Source organism: Salminus brasiliensis, chromosome 22, assembly GCF_030463535.1.
Source record: "Salminus brasiliensis chromosome 22, fSalBra1.hap2, whole genome shotgun sequence".
Lineage (NCBI taxonomy): Eukaryota > Metazoa > Chordata > Actinopteri > Characiformes > Bryconidae > Salminus > Salminus brasiliensis.
Genome location: NC_132899.1, coordinates 11,684,355 through 11,707,521, shown reverse-complemented (window position 1 = coordinate 11,707,521; position 23,167 = coordinate 11,684,355). Strand labels below are relative to the sequence as shown.

General features: G+C 41.1%; 1 protein-coding gene across 1 annotated transcript in view; it reads left to right on the top strand.

Moving 5' to 3' along the window:
* Window positions 1-23,167, top strand: part of prkcea (protein kinase C, epsilon a) — a 77,105-nt gene that overhangs the window by 36,672 nt on the left and 17,266 nt on the right. Inside the window, exons 3-11 of the mRNA XM_072668006.1 lie at window positions 3,904-4,069; window positions 4,787-4,821; window positions 4,965-5,053; window positions 5,180-5,309; window positions 5,433-5,575; window positions 5,856-5,955; window positions 6,636-6,841; window positions 6,961-7,134; window positions 17,845-17,999. Of these exons, the coding sequence (XP_072524107.1) occupies window positions 3,904-4,069; window positions 4,787-4,821; window positions 4,965-5,053; window positions 5,180-5,309; window positions 5,433-5,575; window positions 5,856-5,955; window positions 6,636-6,841; window positions 6,961-7,134; window positions 17,845-17,999 (1,198 nt within the window). The remainder of the gene's footprint in view (window positions 1-3,903; window positions 4,070-4,786; window positions 4,822-4,964; window positions 5,054-5,179; window positions 5,310-5,432; window positions 5,576-5,855; window positions 5,956-6,635; window positions 6,842-6,960; window positions 7,135-17,844; window positions 18,000-23,167) is intronic.

Genomic DNA, 23,167 nt, shown 5'->3' with positions numbered 1-23,167 from the left:
ACAAAGGTTTTCATGGATTGTCCTAATTTTTTCACATCACTGTATATTCTCTAGTCCAATCAAAAGTCTCCAGTCAGATCATAAATTCAGCTTTTACTTTGTTACATTTGAAAAAGTTTAAGCATTTTGTCATAGCTGGGCCAACAGAAATGGTCCAAAATGACTTGGATTAAAAATCTTTTACATTAATTTTAATAAAGAAAAAAAAGTATGTCCCCAGATTCGATTTCAGTGCTGCTGTAACTAGTATGGCAACTTGAGATGCCACTGGCTGCAATACAATCTCAAGATCAATCCACCCTTGGGCTTAACAGTTGGAAAGGTATTCTTTTCTTTTTTTTTTCTTTTAACTTCTGCATCCTTTTTTTTTTTACCAAACTTTATTCCAGAAAGGCTTCATCAGGCGTAATTAGATGTTCCTTTGAACACCTCAGACTCTAAATTGTGTGGCGTGGACACAAATCTCTAAACTCTAATGTATGTTAATATAGATTGTATATATATATAATATAGCTGTATATATGTCCAGGACACTGCATGAAGGTGTGCTACAGAGTGTAGCATTGTTTTAGCGCTGTTGGTGGCATGTGGAGTTGCATTCTTAGGCTCTGCTTAAGCCTGCTCTCTAAGCAGATGGGTAAAGCAGCATTATGTAAGCACATCTATCCCACTAATGGCCCTTTTAGCTGCTCTGCTCCTCAGCAGCTGCCCTCTCTGCAAAATATCACACTACACACACACACGTTCACATGTACACACAAACAAAAGTGTATTCCAGAAGATTGCTGACGTGACACAGACGGCTGACAGCACACACACACTCCCGCACGCTCATATATAGAAGGTGTGTTTGAAAAGGTAGCCGACATGAAACAGACCCTAAACACACCGTATCGGTCCTTGGAGCTGTGTAAGGGTAATGCAATCACAGTGTGTGTGTGTGCGCTCTGAGGAAAATTACCCTTCCACTATGCACCTGTACGCTGATAAACAGCATCCATAGAAAGTTGATACTGGTCTTTGCTGTGGTGGCTGCAATATGCAAATGAGTTTATCTACTGTATTTGTTTTTATGGAAATTAGTGAAGTAAGTGCAGTGCATCCCTTTATTTCCACTGTTTTCTGCATTCCATGAGCATCTCAACCAGTTCCAGATGTTCCAGATGAATGTTACTATTTAGCACCTCGGTTTGGACCTCACTTCTTGGTACGAGTAAGATACAACAACAACAAAAAAATGTAAAACTATGTTTAATTGAACAGACTGTTTCATCTGGTGCCATATAGTACCCCCATGAGGTAATTTAATTTGTTAATTAAGCAGTAAAGCAGTAAACCGTTAGCATGCTCAATGTGTTTCCACGCACAGACAAGACTAATGTTATTACAGCAATACTCCTGGACCAGTGCAGGTACCACAATGCCATGCAAATCCAGTGGCGTACAGTTTAAGGTTTCCGGGTGGCATGCATGCTTGTGAAATTACCATTTACCCGAATAGTGCATACTGTGTATTTCGATGTAGTTGCATGCACCGAACTGTGATCTTTGCCTACCGTGACGGTTCAGTACACCCCTATCGCAACCAATCAGAGATGTTCTAGATTGTAGAGTATTATAGTGAGCGTTCTGATGATACAACAAATAAAAATAATTATGATCACAGTAATTCAGTCACATATTGATCTTTAGCAACTTTTTTTAATATAAATTTTTATCCGATTTTTCACCCACTTTCTCCTCTAATATGGACCGCCCCACCCCCCACCAGTCGTGATGCCCCGACACTAGTGAGGGCCAACACACGGCCCCTTTGTCGTATGCACAGTCAAGCCACTCATTTTTCCAACTGCTGCTGATACAACATCGCCGGGCAACCAACACGCCTGGAGGGAAGTGCTGCATACAAGGCTTCGATGCACCACCTCGCAGACACCAGCGACAGCCAGGACTGCAGCGAATCGATTTTGGGGTGTGAACGCCATCTTCCCACCATGGAGAGAGCAAGGCCAATTGTGCTCTCCCGGGGCCGATGGCTAGCTGCATGACCGGATTCGAACCAGTGATCCTCTGATCATGGTGACAGCCCCTTAGCCTGGCTACCTACATCTTTTTTAAGTCTATCTTTGGTATATCAAAAGGCATATAGTAGATCTAGGTTCAGGTCAAGTTTCGGTATATGCAGTCTCACAGAGAATACTCTGTACACGTACTTTCCTCCAGCAATAAAATGTTCCCAGTTCCACTGGCCACAAGCCCAAAGAATGTCCAGTGCAACCTTCTGCTTAACAGTCTTCAAGATGTTCTTTTCATGAAAATCTGCACCTTCTGCAACGCTGTGACTGAAGTTGAAAGGGAAAAAGGGAGCTGTTTTATTCCGCCTCTCCTCTGAGCAGATCTGGATTTGGTGCCAGTTCTCTAATTTGCACCCACACGCACAGCTCGTGCAGGTCAGTGCTGTGCTACATGCATTGTGATGTCCCTCAGGCTAAATGACTTGACCTGCGTTAATGCACATGACTGCGCAGGGCACATGGTGGGTCAGGTGGTCTGGGCCTCAGGTCCCTCTCATGATCCACACACACACACACACACACAAACACACACACACACACGCTCAGGCTGTCTACAGCGCTGGGAGGGCCATCCAGAGGAGAGGAGTGGAGAAATGAAAGATGTGTTTGTTCGTTTTCTCCGCTGGCTGGGTTGACCTGAGGACGGGGGCTTTGAGTACCTCTCTGTTTTAAAGAAGCCTGACTTGGCTCAGCGCAAAGTGGGTGTGTATCCTCTGTCCAACCTACAGCTGGAAATAGCTCACTCTGTGCCTGTGTGTGTGTGTGTGTGTGTGTGCGTGCGTGCGTGTGCATGTTTACTTGTTTGTTATTGTGTGTTTTAAAGACCAGAAATGTTCTGTCTATGTAGGAGTAAATAAATGATTACTTTCTAAAGTGATTTTTTACAAAAGCTTCATTTTTTAAAAACAGGCCTAAACAACTTCTTGTGACAGTTGGGGTTGAGTGTAGAGTTACACAATTCTTATTACTTATTGCGTGTGTACAAATACACACACACAGGTTTTATTTGAGTTCTTGTCATGTTAAATAGGCTACTGACTTTTCTCTTAAGAATTTGAAATGTTCATTTTGAAGGTGTGTGTGTTTTGAAGGTGTGTGAGGAAAGCAGGGCTACCAGCGTCAAAGTTCACTTCTATTTGTGTTGTTCTTCCTTACACCAGACATTTTGTTGACAATTTGAGTTCTTACATTACTAAGATGAGATAATCCTTTATTAGTCCCACGGTGGTCAACTTTGGCAGAGGTCAGTTGGCCCATTAAAGGCAAAGGTTTAGCTTTAAAAAAAAGGGGGGAGGGGCTAATAAAAACTATATAAATATTTCTGGCATTTGCTCAGTAAAACACTAATATCACAGTAAATGCATATATATTACTGTGTAATATGTGCCATTGTGTTCATTTAATTTATTTATATTATTATATTAAAGCAACATTATGCATCATTTTTACCTTCAAATATCAGCATCAGCATGTTAATGCCCCACTGGCTGTAATAGGGAGAATGGCGTCTCTGTCATTGCCAATTGGGGCCGGAACGCTGCTACTGCACTGTGTAACTGTAGTGGTGCTGCATAAAACCTCTTACTAGAACTGCGTAACGCTGCCTAACCCGAGTCAGATTTGTGTCAAATCTTGCCTTCTGATGCATGATGACATTTTGAAAGCAGGCAGAAGTCGTCACATTTAGCTGGAAAATCGTATGAAAACAATCAAGTTTTTTAATTACATGATAAATTGTGCTTAATATGACCAAGGGGAAATGGTATATTCTGTGAGCGGAGTGAATGTTCTGCTTACTAAACCTCCTCTGTTTGTCTCTGCTTGACAGCTGCTGCAGCCAGTGAAAATGAAGAGCGGGTTTTCCGTGAGCGCATGCGGCCCCGAAAGCGCCAGGGGGCAGTTCGGAGGCGTGTTCATCAGGTTAATGGGCACAAATTCATGGCCACTTACCTGAGACAGCCTACGTACTGTTCCCACTGTAGAGACTTCATTTGGTAAGCTCTGTTTGTCTCTCTCTCTCAGTCCTAAAATAGTCTAAAATAGCAACTTTAGTTGCAATTACCTTTAAACTTTTAATGGATGTCACTGTAAAAAGATTCTAAGTCATTTTGGAGCATTTCTATTGGTCCATTCATCAGTCATCCATTTATCAATTTTTGACACAATGTAAAAAACAGCTGTCAGATTAGAATAATGTCAACAACTGAACAGCAGCAAAAATGAGGATACAAGGGGTTTGCGTGACAGTAACGATATCTGTTGCTTACTGTATTTTCATACTGATGACGCTGAATATCATTTTAATGTGTCTGTAGTGTCATATACCCACTAACCATTTATACTGGTGCCCACCGCTCAGTAAGACATGTTAAAAGCCCAGACAGACAGACGTGGATATTTCTGCTCTGTTGACAGTTCAGTGTTTGCTTCTTTTTTTAGTCTCAAGGCTGTACAGTTAGTCAATTTGCATAACTGGTAAACAGTGTGTCTGTGTGACACCAGACAATGTTGGCCTTTTTTTCCCCCCAGTAAGCATGGCGATCACATGGGTGACATTGTCTTTTGAGCTAAAGGCCCCCTCTACTGGCCACCAAAGGAATCGCATAATATTGGCTGCGTTCCTAGGCCGTGGAAAATTCAGATGTGTATACAGGCTGACAGAGCGTGAGATCTGCTTTGTCTAACACATGTTTTCTGTGTCATCTTTGCAGGGGTGTGTTAGGAAAGCAGGGCTACCAGTGTCAAGGTTGGCAGAGTTTACTTCTACATATGTGATGCCCTTCTTTTTTCCCTAAATTCTAAATGAGTTCTCATATTACTGCAGCAGAGATCGGTTTTACAGCATTTTATTGCCACTGCAGTGTGTTGATTTGTGTGCTGTCCTGGCAGTGTGTACCTGTGTGGTCCATAAACGATGTCACGAGCTCATCATCACAAAGTGTCCCGGCCTGAAGAAGCAGGACGACACTCCAGAGGAGGTCAGCTATCAATCTCATCTAACTCATTTTTGCAGAGCATTTTGAATGGCTAAATTAGAGCGTATCCGGTTCAAATGAACAGTAAGCATCATGGGTAATGTAGTTTTTGTTTCTTTTTGTGTCCAGGTCGGCTCACAACGCTTCAGTGTAAACATGCCTCACAAGTTCAGTATTCACAACTATAAAGTACCTACCTTCTGTGACCACTGTGGCTCCTTACTGTGGGGGCTGATGCGGCAGGGGCTGCAGTGCAAAGGTGAGGTACATTGGGAAATGTAGTTTTTATCCCCATAAATATATTTTGTAGGCTTTTGGAGATGCTTGACTTCAGAGTTTGTCTAAAATGGTTTCCCTACACCTGTCTCTGCTTGTGTTCCAGTCTGTAAGATGAATGTGCACCGGCGTTGCGAGACCAACGTAGCTCCTAACTGTGGAGTGGACGCTAGAGGAATCGCTAAAGTTTTGTCTGATCTTGGAGTGACGCCTGACAAAATCTCCAACAGCACCCAACGCAGAAAAAAGGCAAATATACCTCCCGGGCTTGGGGTGGGTTGAGTATGCCAAACGTTCAGAATGAACTGAATGAGAATGAATAGGCTGTAGGTGTTCCAGCCTGCATCAATAAAGATGATTCTCATTTAGAAATGAACGAGTATTAGAGATGATAATGGCAGAGATGATGATTAAGTTAAGAGGGATGGGGATAGATTAGGGAATGACAGTAATCACAGTAAAGTGCGGTGGGATTAGAACAGGTGGAGAAGAGGATGTTTTATGTGTTTTATCTCTGGGCTCTCTGCAGCTGACTCCAGGCCAGGATGCCCAACCAGCCACCTCGGAGACTGCCTCGTTGGAAGATGCTGACCGCTGCAAATCAGCTCCAACGTCACCATGTGACCAAGGTAATAAAGGGGTTATCATCACTGTCAAACTGAAACCTTCGTCCAAATGTTTATGGACACCCCTTCTAATACATTCAGCTACTGAATGTTCTACCCATTGCTGACACAGATGTGCAAATGCACACACACACAATGTTTCTAGTCCATGCAGAGAAGTACTGGCAATAGGACTCTCTGGAACAGATAAGCATGAACCTATTGGCACCATGCCAAATGACAGGTGTGGCTTGAGTTAAGTTGGGGAGTTGGGGATTAGGCGGAGTGGTGATCATCCAATATCCTGACCTCGCTAATGCTCTTGTCACTGAATGCAATCAAATCCACACAGCAATGCTCCAAAATTTAGTGAAAGGCATTTGGACAGTAGAGACAGTTACTTAAACAAAAGCAGGTTAAACTCGTTTTAATACCCTTGATTTCAGAGGAAACACTGAATTAGCAGGTGTCCCAATACTTTTGTCCATATAGTTTTGGACCTGTCTCTGCTTTCTCTCTGCTCTCTCTTACTCTCACACTCTTTCTCTCCCAACTCTCTCTGCCTACCTCTCTCTATCTTTTTTCCCTATCTCTCTTCCTTGCTCTGTTTATCTTATCTGTTTCTTTGCTCTCTCTTCCTATCTTTCTCTCTCTTACTGACTCTCTCTCTCTCTTAACCTTGAACTTGTTTTTTTTTTTCTCAGAGCTGTCAGAGCTGGAAAGCATCCGTAAGGCTTTGTCCTTTGGCCAGGAGCACAAGTCTTCCTCCTCATCCTCCATGAGCAGTGGGCTTCAGGGCACAGGAAGTGAGAGCCGCGAGAACGGAGATGTGAAGAGCATCCAGTCAAAGAGGATGAACCTGACTGACTTCTCCTTCATCAAAGTGCTGGGCAAGGGCAGCTTCGGCAAGGTGGAAACACATATAACACCTTATAATATTCGAATAACTGCATTTTAGAACATGTTCAAATCCTGCAGCTTCTAAACATGATACAGAAGAATCAGTAATTCCTTCATCTCCTCCGCTAGGTGATGCTAGCAGAACTCAAAGGCACAGATGAGGTCTACGCTGTAAAGGTGCTGAAGAAGGATGTAATCCTCCAGGATGATGATGTTGATTGCACCCTGACTGAGAAACGCATCCTGGCCTTGGCCAGAAAACACCCCTACCTGACACAGCTCTTCTGCTGCTTCCAGACTAAGGTACAGGACCTGCTCAGGAACTAACAGTCCACAACCTAAACAAATCCCCACCATAACTACAAAACAGCTGAGCCACAACCAAAGCCCAATACAACTAAAAAAACACAACAGAGTATAACTGAAAACTACAGCCAAAACATAACCAAACCATTGGTTATGTTGCCATGATAATATCCAATAGACAAATTATATGTACATGACCACTTTGTCCTGTAGTGGCCAAAAGACTTGTTTCTCTTTACCCCAAGAAATTCTAGTTTACATAATGACATAATGTCTAAAATTAGTATTTTGAAATTGCTATTTTTCAATGTCTCAGAATCACTGGGTAATTAAAAATATACACAAATATAAACTATACACACAATAACACTATATAAAATAAAATAATAAAAATATATTTTTTTCTGGTATGCCCTGTTCTGGTATTTTTTTATGCTATGCAGTGGTCAGTACCTACCCAAAGTGGTCCAAGAAAGGACAACCGGTAACCAAGCAACAGGGTCATGGGCACCTAAGGCTCATTGATGCGATCAGTGGAGGCTGCACCTCTCCAAGCTCGCTAAAGTCTTGGGGACAGATATCAGAGGTCTTGTGGAGTATGTTCCTCGAATGTCACCTTTTTTATGGTTCCACAAGGGGGACCTACTCAGTACTATAACATAATAAAAATATCTCATACTTGTACTTGTACTCAAGCTGAATGCTGCAATGGCTTATAAGCCTAGAATGCGCAAAGAATCAAAGATACAGCTTAAATTGCTTTTATCAATGAACTTCCAGTGAGGAATAATAAATAATATCAAATTTCAGGCGTCCATTGTTGCTGATGATACGTGTCCCTTCTAATGGTCAATAAACAACAACACACCACAGTCATTCCAAGTTACTCTCAAGTATACCTTCTTTATAATGTTTGTCCAGCAGGTGGCATAAACTACAGCAAACCACCAGGGAGCTCTGACAGTGACAGAGCCGGTCCAGAAGAGGGTGATATAGACACAATATTGCATCCCTCATCAGGGAGGGGAGTGCTTGGCTTTAGACTGTAAGCAGGGTTTGCGGAAAGTGGTTTAGGGTGATGCTTTCAGTCAGCAACACTGTGCTCATCTATGCAAGAGGTGTCAGTTTACTTTAATTGGTGACAGTGAAGACAACTCCATGTAAGTGTTAAGAGGGACTAAGCACCTAGATAATGGTATGACTGGGCAGTCCTTGAAGGTAATGTATTAAAAGCAGGAAAAATGTTGTCAGTAGCTACCAAAAGTGGTCCACGAAAGGACAACCGGTGACCAAGCAACAGGGTCATGGGCACCTAAGGCTTATTGATGTGATCCATGGAGGCCACAACTCTACACATGCAGGACATTAAAGGAAATGCTGCTAACTTCTTGGTGCCAGATACCACAGGACACTTTCAGAGGTCTTGTGGAGTCCATGCCGCGAATGTCATCTTTTGTGGATGGCAAAAGAGAGACCTGGTCAATATTAGACAGGTAGTGTTAATATTAAGGCTGATTGGTGTATATAATATAGCATAATCATACACATTCTGGCTGGTCTCAATGTATAAAGCAGGGGTGCTCCAACATTTTGTTTTGGGGGCCCAAAATATAATGCGTTAGAGGTGGGTCGAGTTTTTAAAAATTGATTAAGTTATATAATGTATAAAAATCTGTTTGTTGTCTCATTGAGTGAGGGGGTGGGGTTAGTCACACAGACTGTTTTCCTGATTCTCTATCTCTGTCTCCTAGCCTTCATGCACCTTCTGAGGCACAGCTCTTTTTAGCTGCTTTTTTACACACTAAAGAGTGAGTCAGGAAACAAAGCACTGGAGCAAGAACACAGTAGAGGATAGTAGAAGACATGTCTGAAGAGAGTACTGAAGAAAGGAGAGTGGAAAAAAGAGAACAATACAGAGATGAATAGATTTTTTGAGGGGGGGTGTAATGCACTCCAGCTGAACCTCAGGCTCTGTTCTTAATCAGCACTGGGATCACAGCCATGTTCTTATCGGTCGTAATTACAGCACAGAAATGTAAATAATGTTACACAACGGGTTCTGAGGGGCCTGTCCGGACCATGGACAGACATGCCTGTACAGAGAGAGAGAGAGAGAGAGAGAGAGAGAGAGAGAGAGAGAGAGGAGAAGAAGAGAAAGGAAATAGAGAGGATGTTGCTGAGTTGAGATGAGTTGATCAGGTTGAGGGATGATTATGGATCAGGCAGTGTTTGCATTGTAGTTCTGGATCACAAACATCATTCCGACCCAAAGGTAATGGATGGAGCTCCATTGGTCTTGAGAACACACTGGAATTCCACTGCTCCACAGCCTAACGCTGGAGGGCTTATTACTCTCAGCCCAGGGGTTCCTGGAGGGCCTCCTGACCTGCACATTTAAAAAAAAAATGTACCTCAGTTGTCCTCCCCAATTTAGACACCTAATTACCCAACCCACTCATTAGGACTCTCCCCCGGTCACTTACAATGTTCCCAGCACTAAGAAGGTGAGGACTAGCAAATGCTTTCCCCGATGCACATATTTCCTTTAAACTGCAAAAGCATGGGGTTAAATGGTCTGATACATCAGCTAGCAATCACCTGTGCTGACCAACATTACACTGGAAGTGATGTGACAAAAGACCGCCAACTACCCACCCAGAGAGAGCATGGTTGTTTGTGAGTGTGGCCAGTTGTGCTCTCTCAGGCTCTGGCTACCGATGGCAAGCAGCATGACACCTTAATCCACTGAGCTTACTGTAGTAGAAAGAAAGTAAAGACAGATACTCTCAGTAACAGCAGAATTAACTTTTTTTATTTCAGAAGAAATGATAAATGAGCTGGTGTCCCAATACTTTTGTCCATATACACTTGGGTTAACTTGGGTTAAAGTAGTCATCTGTATTTTGAGTGTGTTTAAAGTCAGACCCGGTGGACAGCAGGTGTGTCCAGGAACTAGTTTAGACACACAGCCAATTTACCCACTAAACAGTCTCCAAGAACAAAGGAATGTGTGTGCCTGTTTCCCTGTGTTTTGTTTTTCTTGAGGCCGCACTTAGACTGGGATATTTTGGCTTGGTTTCCTTACAATGGGCGTGAATTGTGTTGCTCTTATTCTTGTGTGTTTGTGCAAGTTAGGATACAACAACGTGGTGGCAAAAGAGACGGGGACTCTCTACAGAGAGAGTCCCCTATCCCAACTGCATGTTTACTACTTGACGCTGGCTCTTAGGTCATTTTATCTGCCCACTGTGTAACTCCAAACTGGACCTTGTCTGAAAGGATGGGTCTCTCATAACCTCACTGACCTTTGAATGGCAGTTAACAGACACAAGAAGAAAACAGGCATTGTTAAAGAGAGGTCTCGCATTACAGCAATTGTGTTTAAGAGGTGTAATAAAATAACAATAAATAAAATAACGTGTCACATAACATAACATAAAAATACACCAGTTTTCAGAAAATAGCTACATTTATTTTTAATAATTATATTTTTAATATTAGTGCTTCCAGCAAGCAGTCTTGTTCATTAACATGTGCATGGTTACATATTCTATGATCAGCACAATTGTTATTAATAAAATTTTAAAGGTGCTATAGAATGCATTTTTTGAGTATTTCTGTTCTTTGATGTCTATCTAGTAAAAGCGTGACTTTGGTTGGGTTAAAAAAATGCTTGGATGCAGTTTTACACACTTATTTACAACCCTGTTATTTTGCCTCTGAACAAAATGTTTCTTTTAATGTAGAACTCAGTAACAAAAGGATGAGCTCTGCTTTTCCTGGCTGGTTTATGCCAGTGTGGCGGCCTACTGAAGCCACTTAGCATAGCATAATCTTAGCTTTTTGCCTAGCGTGCTGCCACTTGTTTCTTTAGCTTTAGCCAGCCTCAATCACCAGGTTTGAGTTACCCTACTGTGAACACTGGCACAGCTGCAGTTTCGAGGCCTGGTTCTTGTACCAACCCTTTTATTTAACTAGCATATATAAGTACTGGGTCAGTGATGTGCAGATTAGAATATTGTACAATGTGAGAACACCAGCACTAGAAACATGAAACTGCATTAAACTTTATTAAATTGTATGAAACTGTATTAAATTGTATAGCCCACGCCCAGCCAACATGCTTGTGTGGGGCTCACATTGGTGGAATGTGGGCTCTGAGTGGGGTTGTGTCCCAATGTGCAGTGTACAACCCACATGGGTTCATTGCTTAACCCCTCCTGGTCCCATAACTGATCCTGGTGGGCATCCATATGTGGGGCCAAGATGGACAAAACCCTCTGCTTTCCAGTTGGTCTACCCACACAGGCCCCACTTGGGCATATTACCTGGGCAGATTCCCAGTTCTGATATTGGCGTACTCCTCATCCTGCACGTTGTTGTGTTTTTCAGCTGATGGTGGGCTTATTAACGATCTGATGATCTGTTTTTGAAAAGAGTAATTACAGAGTGTGTGGCAGGCTGTAATCAAGGTCCAGGGCTGAGGACCGCTGGTATAGATACAGGACCGGTCCTGCAGTGCAGGTGGTCAGGATGTAAACCCCTGGAGACAGACAGCCTTACTGTCAGCCTGGCTTTCGTTGTCTCTCTTTCTTTCTGATATGTGTTTTGTTGTGTTTGCACTCCATTCTGCTCTGATTAGAGAATATGTTCTCAGGGACCTGCTCCTTCTGCCCACTCTCTATTGGCCACACATGCACTCTTGGCAGGTCTGTCAGATTGCAGTTAGTCTTTTGTGGGTTTGATTGTGCTTGTGCACTCTTTCTCTGAACCATTTTTACTCTGTGTGTCTGTTGCTCTTTGGGGAGTGCCCTGGCGCTTCTCCAGAAGAAATAAGACCTCATTTAGGAATTGCAGTCTTCCTTCCGCTCTCTCTCTCTCTCTCTCTCTCTCTCTCTCTCTCGTGCAGATTGATAAGTGACATTTTGACTCTGAAACCTCAGCAATTGTAGCACAGTCAGCTTTTCCCTCAGCGTGACAATATTTCCCGTTTTTGTGTTCCTCTCTTTCACTCTTCTTTTATGTTAAGCTGATCTTTGGGCGCCGCTCACGTTACTGAATGTTCAGTTGTAGTTCCTCATTGAGCTTCCTTCACGCTAGGCAGTGGAAGTATGAAGAGTGAGAAAGTAAAACTTCTTCCTTGAATTGCACAGACCTTCCAACTAAGCAGTGCACAGAGACAAACACAAGGACATGAGGGGAAACACTTCAGTGGCATTGTTTTTTGGCCTAAATCTGGTTGACCTGCCATGGACTTTATTTAGATGAAAAAAAAGAAGAAAATTGAGCTTTGACTAGTCCATCCGATTCAGTCTACATTTAACCCAAAGTGGACGTCTTTTTCTGAACACATATATGCAAATAAAATACACATTAAAATCACATTTGAAAATATATTGATGTCTTGGAAAAGAAAGAGGCATGTGAAATGATTGCTTTTGACGACAGCTCTTGCAGAAGTGAGGGGCACTTGTAATTTAAAGTAGCATGTGTAATTTAGACTTAGAGGGACGTCTTTTTAAGGACCTGAAATCCCCCTGCACTTTTCACTTTTCAACCAATAATTAACGTTGTTAAGACGCCATGCAAAATGTTAGCTGGGTGCGTAGTGCTGTGCAAAGGTCAGGGGCCACATTTCATTTTGAGACTAATCACTAATCAAAAGTATGTTATCTCTAAAAAAACAAGCAGCAACTTCCTACAGGAGAAGGAAAAACACATTCTTAACTTCCAATGGATGTCAGTGTAATAGTGAAGTGGCGATCATTCAATATTCTGACCTCACTGATGCTCTTGTCACTGCATGCAATTAAATCCTCACAGCAGTGCTCCTCCAAAAAAATGAAGAAAATAGAAAACTTTCCAGAGACAGTTACTCCAACAAAGGCCGGATAAACTATTTTTTAATACCTTTGAAATAATGAATAAGCAGGTGTCCCAATACTTTTGGAAACTCTGTTGTCCACTTATTCATTTTCACTTCCTTCTTCCTCATGCAAGTGGATTATCATGTATATGTGACCTTCTTGGAAATATCTACGGAAATAAATAATGATACTACTGTATTGGCTGTTTTGGCCTGAAATGAAGCTCATGGATGGTGGTCTTGGACTTTTACACAGTACATATGCAGTTGTGTTATAGAGGGATCATGCTGCTATGGCTTAAGCCCCTTTGAGACATGCAGAGTAACCCAGAAGTTTTCCGGACATTACCTGGAGGAGCTGTTTGTGTCAAAAATCATTCGTAGCGGACATTACCCGGACATTATCCTGCCAGCCCCCTAGACCAAAGTCTGAGTAATGTCCAAGTGAGCCCATGCACAAATAGAGCAGCTAACTGTGCTAAGAATTCCCAGTGGATCATGTCGTACCTCGAGCACACACTACACGGGTGCCATGCTCAGGGTGTTCCCTTGCCTAAAACACATGAAACAGTCCCTGTAGTAAGAACGCGCCTGACATAGGAAAATCTCCAGCTGTACGCTACACGAGTGAAAGGGCAACTGCGGAAATGTCCAGACCTGATTCTCCAGACATTTGCGTGTAGTTTTCAGGAGGTATAATGAAATTAGCCTGAGAATTGATTACTGTAACACACAGAGAGGGAAAGAGAGAACTGTTCTCATGCTTTTATGCCAAATTACTTTCTCTAATCTCAGTCACGGGTCAGAGAGGTCAGCGGAGGTCAGTAGATTAATTTGCTCTCATACAAACTGCATCCATTTAAACTCACACCTTTAAAAAACAATCCTAAAGCAAACAGGTAGCACTGGATATAGTCTTAAGTCAGAAGTTGTGTAATTATGTATTTTGTCTGTATTTTGAGGACTTCCACTGTTGCTAAATGTCATCTTTTGTAAGAAATACCTTCCCTGTCAGGACAAAACCTTGGACCTTTTTTTTTTCCTTTATTTGATTAACATGATGAACACGTAGTACACTTTACAGTGGGTAACTATTTGATGCTGAGTAAAGAAAAAGTGTTGCATGAACTTGTTTTTTTGTCTTTACATTTATTTTATTTTATTTCTTTAGGACAAATCTTAATTGCTGTATGTTTAAATTAGTCTTTAAACACCCTAGATTACAGTAGACAGAGTTGTAGACAATAATTGTATTCCGGTAAGATCAGGGTCAGTGAAGAGTGGTAGTCTGAGGCAATATTTGACTGCCTTTAGATAGCAATGGAATCCTAAAGCATGTAGAAAGCGAGTTGGTGTGATAGACCTCTGGAGGAGGAGAAAAGCAGGTGTTGCTTCACATCCTGTTCCAGACTAGAGCACCGGAAAAGGACTGAAGGCTTATCGGCTATCTGTGAAATAAATCAATATCAGACCTTTGTGTACTAACGATCTCTGCGATTCTCAGCTATTGAAGTGCTGCTGACAGGCGAGCGCTCAGCAGTTTCACAGCACTTTCTGCATTTTTGCAACATTCTGAATCATCAAGATATGACACTGGAGACTTAACTGGAAAAACAGAGTTTTAACCTGTAGCTTTTAACATATCATTGAGACTGATTCACACTCGTCATATGTGCGGTCATAGATTTTAGTGATACAGTTTCCCTGCATGCTGCAGTTTTGACTCTTTTTCGACTCTTTTTTTAAACTTTGTTTTTGTGGTTCGCTGAAATTAATGTCGAAGACATGCTCTGTATAAATGTCTAATGAATGCGTTCCGCTTTTTTAGGTTCCATCCATTGCTGGCACAGTTGTGCAAATGCACACTTGTCATGCATGTCTTGGCCTCTTGTAGAGGAGTACTGCCAATAGAATAGGACTCTGGATCACATAAACATGAATCTGTTTTTGCCTAATGCCAGGCTCTCGTTCATTGTTTCTTTCTAAAAAAAAAAGCCTATCCTGCTGTTGTTAGAGTAACTCCCTCTACTGTCCAGGGAAGAAAGCCTTCTACTAGATTCTGGAGCATTGCTGTAAGGATTTTTGCTGTGAGGATTTGCTGTGAGGATTTGATTTCATCAGCGATAACAGACCTCCCCAACTCATCCCAAAAGTATTGTCTGGCGCTCCATAGCCCAAAGACCCTTTAGACCACAATTCTTAGGCATTCTGCATGGTGCCGACAGAGTCCATTTCTATTGGCAATATTTCTCTACAGAGACTAGATAAGCTGTGTGTGTGCGTGTTCACATCTTTGTCAGCAAAGGGTGCAACTTAAAGCAGCTGAAAGCATCCATTAGACAGGGTGTCCACAAACACTTGGATATGTATAGTGTATAAACAGCACAGTGACGTATGTGTGTCTGCTGTCAACAGCATGTATGTTGTGTGTATGTATGTGTGTGTAGTGGTGGATCAATCAGAAGCCTCTTGCACCTGCAAAACAGGATCCATTGAAAATGTCTTTCATAACATGTTATATAAGCACAGCAGAGACTAAACAGACATTTCCTTACACCACCCATCTGCCCTAGCGCTGTCAGAGACACGGTATTGTCCATATACACACACACACACCCAGACACACATACACAGAGAAGGTTTCATATATGAAGTATCCTACACTGCAGTTTAGCTCTGAATTTCCCTTTTTTGATTGGTACTTTTGGCACTTTTTTGTTGTTCTTGTTTTCTTCTTCTGAAAACATGTAACAGGGTGATGCTGTTGATGTGTCACATGAATCTTAAGTAGTTAAAGTGGACTATTTCTTTACCAGCGTTGTTAATCATTGTGTCACGACGACAGTCAGTGTGCAGTCAGGCCGTCTCTGGGCTGCTATCTACCAATCAGAGGCACTCTACTGTGCCTCAGCCCAACCGGAAGGCACTATTTGTCCATTTCTAATTAGAAGCAGGCACTGTTTGTTCATGTTTGATTGGGTGGGCCTCTTCCAGAGTTCTTGGCACATTTAAACAAATTATTTGAGCATCCTGTTTAAATCTTCCCTCTGAATAAAGACAAACTGACTGTGGTGGGAGCCAAGCGCTCGTGTAAAAAACACTAAATGGACAAAAGTATTGGGACAGCTGCTCATTTACTGTTTCTTTCTAAATGAAGGCTATTAAAAAGGGTTTATTCTGCTTTTGTTGGAGCAATTGTCTCTACTGTCCAGGGAAGGCAGCTTTCTACTAGATTCTGGAACATTGATGTGAGTATTTGATTTCGGCATAGGTCAGGATGTTGGATGATCACCACTCCACCTCATCCCAGAAGTATGCAGTGGGGCCACACCATTGCAATTACCTATTTAAAGAATACACCCACCCTCCCTGCATATTAGCAGTTGTCCCACCCTGTCAGCACATGTGAAAAATGCACATTAGGGGGTCGATAGCAATAGTGTCTGATATAATTTTTCACCAAGACGTTAGCAGTAGATCCTATAAGTCCTGCAAGTTTTGAGGTGGGGCCTTCATGGATCACATCAATGAGCCTGAGGTGCCCATGACCCTGTCACCTTTTCACAGTTTTTTCCTTTTCTTGGGTTGGCCCCTTAAATTGTTATTGAAGGACAAGGAGTGACCAGAATGTTTAATGGCTTCATTCAGAGCACCCAGGATGTGTATTACAACATTTTCATCTGTACTTCCTTAGTAATACAATAACAGCATCGTAACTGTGAGCTGTATACAGTCTACTGTCCTGTTTACCTGCTCTATTAAATCTTCATGCCTCTGGCCTCAACTTCCTACAGTGTTTGCGAACACATGTGTGTCGTCCATAGTGACCAAGATGGTTCAGTGCTGAGCTCTGTAGGCCTCTAAAGCCACACTGGAGCCTCTTCCTTCTCATCAGAGGCATGGCATTGTTTCATTGTAAGGGCATAATAAAATATGTGTCCTAGCTTCCTTATCCTAAGCTCTGTTAGGAGAGAAAACAATGGCGCATGATGAGGAACAGTTGAGTGGATATCTGTACATGCTCCCTCCCATTTCCCACATCACACAACAGGAATGCAGGAAGACTGACCTTTCCTTTCTTATTCCCCTGGCGCTAGAGTGCTTCATCAGGCTGGATTAAAAAGGCCTTATCCCGCTGGGCTGCTGAATGCACATTGTTATCATGCACTTGAACTATTTTTGGGAAACCTGAATTGGTTTTGCATCACACCGGAGAGGAAAATTACTGTCTCGTTTAAAAAAACTGCCATGCTTATTTCGATTACATGAGTTTACATGAGTAGACATGTTGTATGTTTAGTAGGTACTCCACCTGTTATCTAGGGGCAAACAGTATCAGTTAAAATTTATTTCACTGTGATTTTCAGACAGTGGTGACAATATGACAAAACTATATTTTATTTTTTTATGTTTAAAAAGCATGGTGTTATTTAAACTAATAACATGTCATTATAATTAAATATCTAAAGTTCATTATAATTAAAAACATATATTCAATTATAAATAAAATATATCCTTTATTATCATAAATTGTTTATTATATTTAAAATGCATAGTTCATTTTAATTTAAAATAATGTATTGTCTATTATAATTGTAATTTTTATTAAAAATATCATTTAAATGATGTATAGTTTCTTATCATTAAATGTCATTTTTAATTGTAGATAAATAATGTATAGTTTATAATGCTTATAATACTAATAAAATATATAGTTATATATATATATATATATATATAGTATATATAGTTCATTATAATTAAATCCTATAGTAATCATTCTTTCTATTTTGATTTCTCTCTCTCTCTCTCTCTCTCTCTCTCTCTCTGTCTCTCTGCAGGATCGGTTATTCTTTGTCATGGAATACGTGAACGGGGGAGATCTGATGTTTCAGATCCAGCGTTCACGGAAATTTGACGAGGCTCGCTCGCGTTTCTACGCTGCTGAAGTTACTTCTGCTCTAATGTTCCTGCACCAACATGGTGTCATCTACAGGTATATACACACACCCACACATACACAAAGTTCAGCAAATGCTGAATACAAAAAGAGAAATATTTTCATACACACATATATACTGTATATGCAAGTGCATCTATCTTCCAAAACACTAGTGAGCCTGAACTCCTAAAGCTGAGGAAATTTCACTGAGGTTAGCCCTGTCCAGCCTGTACTTGTAATCCCCAGATCTTGTTCTTCGTATGTCACTGCTTTCTTACTTTCTACAACTCTGAGATGCCAGCCAAGCCAAGTTATCCCAGGACAAAGAGCACCAGAGAAAACAAGATCTGCTCTGGCCCCCAAACTTGCTGGGAGCCCCACAGGAGCAAGAGCAAATTTAGTCGTCCCCAAAGACAGCTGAAAGCTCGGGGCACTCTGTCGGGAGCTGCCTGTTTTGCTGGACTCTTAGTAGAGGTGGATGCATTTCATAGTTCTTTGCAAAAGGCCAGCATGACCAAACAACAGCCTTTTTTCTCCCTCGGGCCTGATCCACACCCTTGTTCCAGAGTTGCTGTAGCTGCAAACAGCCAGTGTAGAAAATCTGTTCTGTTGTTTGTTCAGATCTCTGTGTGTGTGTGTGTGTGTGTGTGTGTGTGTGTATATATATTGCAGAAAAGGGGAAAAGCCTAACTTTCAATGGAAGTCAATGCAAAATGTCATTTTGGGGCATTTCTATTGGTCCATTCATCATGAAATGAAAAATGTAAAGAACAACTACCAGGTTTACATTATGTCGAAAAGTAACTCTCAAACAGTTTGTTTTTGCATCACAGCAACCTGTGTTTACCATTTTGCACTGTGCTCAAATTTCATGATTACACTGACTTTCATTGAAAGTTACAAAAATGTTCACTTCTCCTGTACAGTTAGTGTTCTGGAGGTATTAGATTTTGTTCAGACAGTGCTGAGGCAGTGTGTGTTCCTATTGATCAGGCTCTAATTCAGGCACAGGGAAGCTGAGGTGACAGGGCAGAGGTTGGACTCCTGATGAGGTGAGCTTGCAGAGACTTACAGGACTTATCCAGTGGTGCAACTGGATACAGATGTATTATCAAACACAACCTCTCACAGTCCTATCCAGTGCTGGGAGATAGTTGGGGATAAACTTAAGATATACGTTTGAATAGCACTTTACACAAACACCATACCTTCACTCCTCATAAAGTTATCAGTGTAAGGCTGCCATATCTGTGCTTTAAAATGCTGACCATACCAGCCTATCAGAGACCTATCTTCTCTGTAGTTCAGGGATTATCTCTCTATGTACTAATTAACCCGTGATTTAATTCAGGTTCCCAATTTCATTTATTTCCAAAATATAACTTTGGATATTGGATAAATAAAAAACAATATATAAAAAAATATATAAGCATTTTTATTGGTCTGTTCATCAAAATGTAAAAGACAGCAAAAATGAAGATACAGATATATTGAGAAGAAATTATTTATATTCATAATTTCATTTAAAAAGGTAATTTCTTGTTACAAATTACATTTACAGTGATGTATTTCAAGCCATTTTTGATACGGTTTAATTAATTGTTTATTCAAACTCAAAAATTAAATAAAATTTCAAATAATTTGAGATTCTGAATTTCTATAAGCTGTACGATTCCAAAGTAAAACAAAATACTTGAAAAATCAAGTCAAGTCAAGTCAGTATAGCGCTTTTTTGTCGTCACAAAGCAGCAGGAAATATCTTACCTTACATGAAATAAACCAACTATATCAGTTTAACTTTTTTATCACATTTTGATAATGAAATGAACCTCTCCACAATATCTATTTTTTTTTATTCACTAGTGTTTGTGTGCCTATTGAGCATAATCAGCCTAATCAGCCTAACCCATGTCAGCTGTGCACGTGTACCCAGGTGAAGTGGGGATTGAATGAGCTTAAAGAGAACCCAGTCACCTCTTAGGTTTTCTTTCCCTCTTGTTGACTCCACATACTCTTCTTTGTGTGAAAAGGAACCATGAAATTTTCAGCTTATAGATGACAGTTCTCCAAGGGCAAGGAGTGCAGTATTTGACAGGTTAAAGACATTGTCTGAATCTCAACAAAAGCACATAATGCGCCTGACTCACATTTTTTAACTCGTTTCCTCTGCTTTTACAGACGTCAGGGCAAAGAACTGAATGAAGTAGCTTTCATTTTGACATTTTAAGCTGTCACATTGTGTAACAGAACGCCACTGGTTGTTTTTTTTCATGAGCTCTGCTTTTTTGTGAAATGTTAATTGTACCTAGTACACCAGTGCTGCTCAAAAGATTTTATTCATTTTACAGAATGATTTATGATGATTTAGGTGGACAACAATGCATATGTTTTTTTCTGTGACTTTAGTAAATATTTAGCCTGTTATACATTTTATTACAAAAACATGTATGTATGTATGTATGTATGTATGTATATACATATATATATATATATATATATATATATATATATATATATATATATATACATACTAAGTGTAGTTTTTTGGGGTTTTTTTTTTTCGTTTTAGAAGCTACAGAAATCATAAACTCCTGTATCCACAAACTTCCAAAGTAAACCCAGCAGATCCAACAGGTAGATACATTTAAAAACAATTTACCTCTGACTGAACATCTTCATGCCCTTCACTGATCATTTTAGTGTTCAACCACTAAAGTATCAATCACTTCTCAATCTGCAACTGAAAAGAAACTGTTTTGTTGCCACAAACCTGGTCAACAGGTTGTCTATCACTTTCTAAAAGCCCCTTTTACATGCAAGCTGACCCTACAGGCTGTGGGCGGGGCGGTCCTGTTTTGCAATCACCTCTGAAATGGTGGAAAGGCACTCTCAAACTACCGAAATCTTTGATGCAGTTAAATTTAAAAAACATTCTGTTAAGGCTTAAAAAGACTTTTTAAAAGAAAGATTCCTGAAAGCCAGTGCAGCAAATGCTAATGTATGGAAAATGAGTGGCTGCTCGATACAGTAGCTCTGTGTCTGTGGTTCTTCTTCGGGCCTAATACATTTATTGCTGTTGTAATACTGCAGTTTCCTTTAGGATCAATTAAGCTGTATTCATCTATCTCAAAGCCTCTCTGTACACTGATGATACCACTTTCATTCGGAGAGAGGGGCTGAATGTTTTCCTACTGGGAGACTGAAAGGAGTAGAACAAGTGGAGCCGTTTGGTCTGTGGAGCATGCTGAGACTTGCTGTAGATGTCCAGTTTGATTCAGAAGGGCAGTACAAAATGCCCCTGCAGGTCTAGCATACACTTTTTGACCTGCTCTCAAAAAAATAAAGTTAACCCTAAAATTCTCAGCCTATTGTTTAGTGTGTTAAACACTGAGTCAAACAACAAGTAGGATCAGTTTAGTGAGAGTGTATCTAGGCTTCTCGTTGGGGTCTGAGATGGGGTTTGTCGTTGCGTGGGCTGTGGGTTTGTCTGATGGTCTTATGGAAAAATCACTCAGCACTAACAAGCGACACAGGAAGGCTTTTCAATATGCTCTGATTGTGTGTGTTTGTATGTGAGTGCATGTGAGTACATATGTGCTTGTGTGTCTTAGACAGGGGGAGAGGCTGGAACTGGGTGGGGGACATGAGGGAGAAAAAACATCATCAGGGCTTTGTAAACTATAGCTACAAAGTGAGGGCCCACTGGAGCACAGGGGCAGTGTGTCACGTCTCCAATCAGTGGGTGTTACGTGTGGCTGCATGCGTTTTTGTGTGTCTGAGCTCGAGTGAGTGTGTGTGTGTATGTGTGTGTTTGTGTTTGTGCATGTGTATCTGCCTTTTTTTGTCTGCTTAAAGATAAGAGTCCAGTTGCTCAACGGAGGGGATTTGAGCTCTGAGGACCTGGTTGACCTTCTGCAGCGGTTGCTGCTATAAATATATGTGTATATATACTGTATATAACAATATATACACAATATTGACAAAAGTATTTTGCCGGCTCATTCAGTGTTTCTTCTGAAAATCAAGGGTTTTAAAAAAGAGTTTATCCTTTCTTTTGTTGAAGTAACTGGCTCTACTGTCCAGCAAAGGCTTTTTACTAGATTTTGGAGCATTGATGTGAGGATATGATTGTATTCAGTGCCAAGAGTGTAGTGAGGACAGGTTGGTGAATGATCACCACACCACTTTATCCACAATTCCACAACTTACACCAAACGTACATTCCAGAGAACACAGCTCCACTGCTCCACAGCTCAATGCTGGGGAGCTGTATAACCTTCTAGTCCACGCCTGGCATTAGGCATGGTGCGAATAGGTTCATTTTTATCTGCTCCAGTCCTATTCTATGGACTAGATAAGTTGTGTATGCGCATTTACACAAATATTTGGGCATACAGTGTGTAGGGTTTCCCCCCCTAGACCTTTTGCCAGAGCTGCTTGTTTGTTTGCTACTTGGTCTTTTTGTTTTCAGTTATGCTTTGGATCATGAGCCTTTTCTTTTCCATACTCTTCTCTTCCCATAATTTTGATACAAGTTAATCTTGGTGTCATAATGTTCAACTAGTCTGAAATTTACATTCATGATGGTAGCTCTTGATTGCAGACTTTGACAATGATACTACAACCTCCTAGAGAGTGCTCCTGACTTGAATAGATGCTGTGATAGGATATCATTTACCAAGTAAAGAACTCTGCAATCATCTACTTTAGTTGTCTTCTGTGATGTTGCTGAGCTTGCCAGTGCATGTCTCCTCTAAAGAAGTTGATTTGGCCATTCCTGAAGTTTCTGCTATTTCACAGATGGGTGTTTTGTTTTTTCAGCCTAATAATGGCCTCCTTTAGTTTAACTGACACCTTTCTTGGTCGCATATTAGAAGTTCCCATTAACAGCTACTAAACGTCAATGTACAGACCACACCTAGCCATTAAGAACTGCTTGTCATTGAAATGTCCAGTTACTGTTGAGCCTGGGAAAATGGAGGGACTATGTAAAAAGTGGCTGTACTTTTTAGATGATTATGAGTGGATCCGACACAACAGTGCTGCTGGAGTGTTTAAACACCTCAGTGTCACTGCTGGACTGAGAATAGTCCACCAAACAGAAATATCCAGTCAACAGCGTCCTGTGGGCAGCGTCCTATGAGCACTGATGAAGGACTAAAGGATGACCAACACAACCTGGGCAGCAACAGATGAGCTGCTGTCTCTGAATTTACATCTAC